Genomic DNA, 3,923 nt, shown 5'->3' with positions numbered 1-3,923 from the left:
ATATAATACATCATTTTATAGATTAAAACTTTGGCTTTCTATTGGTTATAAATAAGATAGTATTACACATCAGAGAGAACTATTGGCAATTTATGAAGAGAAGATGTGTGATATCAGGTAGGTGTGGCAAGAAGGGTCCGATTTTTTAATTTATGGCTCTGTAACTAAATAAGATTGAAGGTTATAAAAAAAAACATGTTTTGCCTGAGTAATAACAATATCATAATGAATAATTTACTTTAAATTCTGTACTTCTTGGAAGGGAGGGGTGATAAATAAATTTGAGAAGAAGGAATAATTAGAGAGCAAATTATCAAAGTAGGGGAAAATGGATTTTATTTTAAACATTCCCTTAAAAAATTAAGAATTTTAAACTTGTATAGCATTAAAATTTGGATTATTAGCTATGTTTTGATACCAAGTTTATTTGTATACCATGATGATAAAGTAGCTTAATGAAATTTTGAATGTAAATCAGTAAAACCTTGTGACATGCACAGAAAAGGATGCTCATACGGAAAAAGTTAAAGAACTTGTAGCATTACATCAAAGAGAAGTGATGTGAGTAATGAGTATAACTCACCTTGTAATGATCTTTCTTGATGGATATACGCAATAGGAAATCCTGATCATTTACTTGGGCAACAACACTCCAAGATTTGGGAATGTTACTTTCCAGTGTCCTTTAAGCATAGAAAACAACAATTTAAAAACAAAAAAAAGTTAGAAAACTTATAACATAGCACCACAGATTTGGAAATTTTTTATATCTAATCTTTTATTTTTTTAGTCTATTTAAAGGTTCATCTAAGAGCAAAAAACAACAATATATTTTTATTATGATTTTATGAATAGCATTTGTTAACATTTACACTCACTTTCTAGATCTTTATAAATATAATTAAACAACTAGAGCATTACAAATGAAACACACGTAACACATTCAAAGATAATCAACAGTTTTTTAAATCTTTAGATTTAACATTGAATTAAATGCTAGACTAATATTTGTGAAACAATACCTATTTTCTGGCAAATTCATCCTCTACAAAAATATACCTTTTTCTTAATTATACATTATCACCCTTTATATTATTCTGACACATATATAATACTTTATTAAAACAAAGTTCGAAATCCAAGCCTTATCACAGTTGTTATGTAATATTACAACTTCACTCAGTACAACAATTTCATGGTTTGTTTCATTTGCCATTTTTGCACACCCAAAAAGGTCGATATGTATACCTGTAGTGATTGGTTTCCAAATTTCTCATGCAAAATACATATACACAGTACAAAAGACTTTGTTTACTGTCATGTTTGACTATCTCTCAAATTCATTATAGTCAAAAAGTTTGTGGAAAGGCCTTATAATCCACTTTTTTTTACTTTAGTTGTTTGGTATAACCTCTGCAAGCTCTTCCCAATAAGTTTAACTTCACTGGATGTCTACAATGAAATCTTATATTTTGCCTGTTTCTAGTAAGTTAAGGTCCCTGTATACAACTTAAATGTAAATCCATGGAGAATACCAATTCCCATGAAGAATAAATAATTTCCTGGATTGTATCTTAGCACAGAGAACAGCCGAGTACAGGAACTGACTAAATGTTTATCTTGGAGAATACTTATGTGAAAATTTAAGATCAACCTAAATGCTATATATATTTTATTTTTAATAGTGTTCTTGCTGTTGTTTTTTTTTTTTTTTTATTACTGTAGTTTGGATGCTTCAGAAGCAAGATGGATTTATTATTTTCATATGAGAAGGAAACTTTATCCACAAACCATTTACACACATTATTCTGGCAGTATACGAAAACAGTTAATGAAAGAATCTTGTTGATTCTGGTATTGCAGTGACTGTGTATAAAACAAAACTGAAAAAAAATCTGTTAATACTACAGCTTAGACATTCAGTACCTGGGTTGGTTAAGAAAGTTCACTGAACGAATGGAGTCTTTAACATACATGCAGCCTGCTAGAGCCAACATGTCATTCCTCTCAACATTTGTTAGTTGCTTCCCTAGATAAACAGGACATATAAGAGACACTCAGTTTCAAAGAAAGAGCATGAAGGTGTTTGAAAATTCAAGAAAAAAGTGGAATAACATCATCAAAAGTAAAAAAAAAACAGATTTTTTTTACTTTAATGATATTATTCTATTTGAAATATCAGAAACACTGTTTACTATAGGCTTTACTATTTGTTACAGTATACCTATATGTTTTATTCACCCTTAAAGTTAAATGAAGTTAATCATGAAATATTAAACATATTTGGTACAGATATGAAATATATATAGAAATATAAATATAAAAGTAAACGTAGAATGAAAATGAATAAAAATGGCTTTTCATCACACTCACATATGTTATCTAAATATTTTTTTATTATGAAAGCTTAAAAGAACAATGATAATTCTATTTTGAGGCACATTTTAAATATAATAGCAATGTTAAACAATAGACTATGTACCGAGAGGGATGCAAGAAAAAAAAATCCAATTAAAAAACATTTGAATTGTATACATGAATGTGGTGAAAACTAGTTAAGAATTTTTATTCCAATTTATTTTGACCACATTACAATAGGATGACTATTCACAAAATATAAGGGTAGCTATAAATAGCTTTTGTTTTTTTTAACTGAATAAAATCTTGCACTAACGGAACTTCGAAATGAACCATCATTAATCTCCTTATGATGCCAAGAATGTTTTATTGATAACGTCCAGATGAGCTTTGGTATTACACACAGTGATTACAAATAGAATTAAAAATTAGAAGTTGATATATTACAATTTAAATACAATAAACAACACTTATCAGAAACTTAATTCTAAAGATCTTCTTAAAAGAATTAAAAGTTTTTTATAAAGTTTATTTTCTCATCTTTTTAAGTCTCTAGATGAAGTTTAGACATAAGGAAGAAACTTAAGTGTAAGAATGTGGAGCATTTAGTTTTTTAAAAATTAAATTACCACCATCTCAGAATAATTAATATTTTGTTGGTATATGAAATGCTTACTTAAAACATTAGTTTCTGTTTTTCAAGAGAAAACTATTCTATGTTTGTTTACAATAATTAGAAATAGTGAATTAATCCAAAATAAGTTTGATAACATAAAATATACATTTATGACTTTTCACAAACCTTCCATATTCTAGTAATTTATCTTAATAATAAGATTTAAAAACTTTATCCATTATTTCTCACAAACTCAGGTAACAAAACTAAAAACATCCACCATGCATGTACTTGCAAATTGAAGAGAGAACTCTTAATATCTAGTAGACTGGTTCTAAGACCTGATACAAAGAATAAAGTTATCAAACTGAGTTCAATACTTGAAAGAAGAGGTTTTACCTTTGAAACCTTCAGGATAAACAGTGGTCAGGTAGTTAGTACTAATGTCACCTTTTACAAACCTTTCTTCAGTCATTATATCTCTCAAAAGAGGAATGTTGTGTGTTACACCTAGAAACACATTTCAGCAAATTGTAAAATCTCATGTTATGCAAAAAATTATTCAACAATAAGTAATTATGAACAAGTATCATATCATTTAGGAAGAATCAAATTCCCTTTACCAGCAACAGTTGTATTACACAAGTGAGCTTGAAATTCCCTGTATCAACAGTAGGAAATTTTATCATATAGATGGGCTAGAAATCACCTTGTTGTCAGAAGGAAGTATTACTGTTACGGAGAGCTCAACATCCACTTATCAACAGCAGGAAATTTATCATTTAGAAGGTTTCATTACCAACAGAAGTTCCACAAATTTCACAAAGGTGTTTGTGGCGTGTGTCTATATATATATATATAGACACACACACACACACACAAATAAAAATAAGAGAGAGAATATTAAACCTTTTGTTGTGACTCATTGTCCAAATATACACAATTAAAG

General features: G+C 28.3%; 1 protein-coding gene across 1 annotated transcript in view; it reads right to left on the bottom strand.

Moving 5' to 3' along the window:
* Window positions 1-3,923, bottom strand: part of LOC106462815 (propionyl-CoA carboxylase alpha chain, mitochondrial-like) — a 56,513-nt gene that overhangs the window by 10,243 nt on the left and 42,347 nt on the right. The window contains exons 18-20 of the mRNA XM_013922775.2: window positions 3,374-3,484; window positions 1,927-2,029; window positions 584-683 (exon numbers count right to left, since the gene is read on the bottom strand). Coding sequence (XP_013778229.1) covers window positions 584-683; window positions 1,927-2,029; window positions 3,374-3,484 — 314 coding nt within the window. The remainder of the gene's footprint in view (window positions 1-583; window positions 684-1,926; window positions 2,030-3,373; window positions 3,485-3,923) is intronic.

This window comes from Limulus polyphemus, unplaced genomic scaffold, assembly GCF_000517525.1.
Source record: "Limulus polyphemus unplaced genomic scaffold, Limulus_polyphemus-2.1.2 Scaffold1258, whole genome shotgun sequence".
Classification (NCBI taxonomy): Eukaryota; Metazoa; Arthropoda; class Merostomata; order Xiphosura; family Limulidae; genus Limulus; species Limulus polyphemus.
This window is presented reverse-complemented; position numbering and strand designations above follow the sequence as displayed.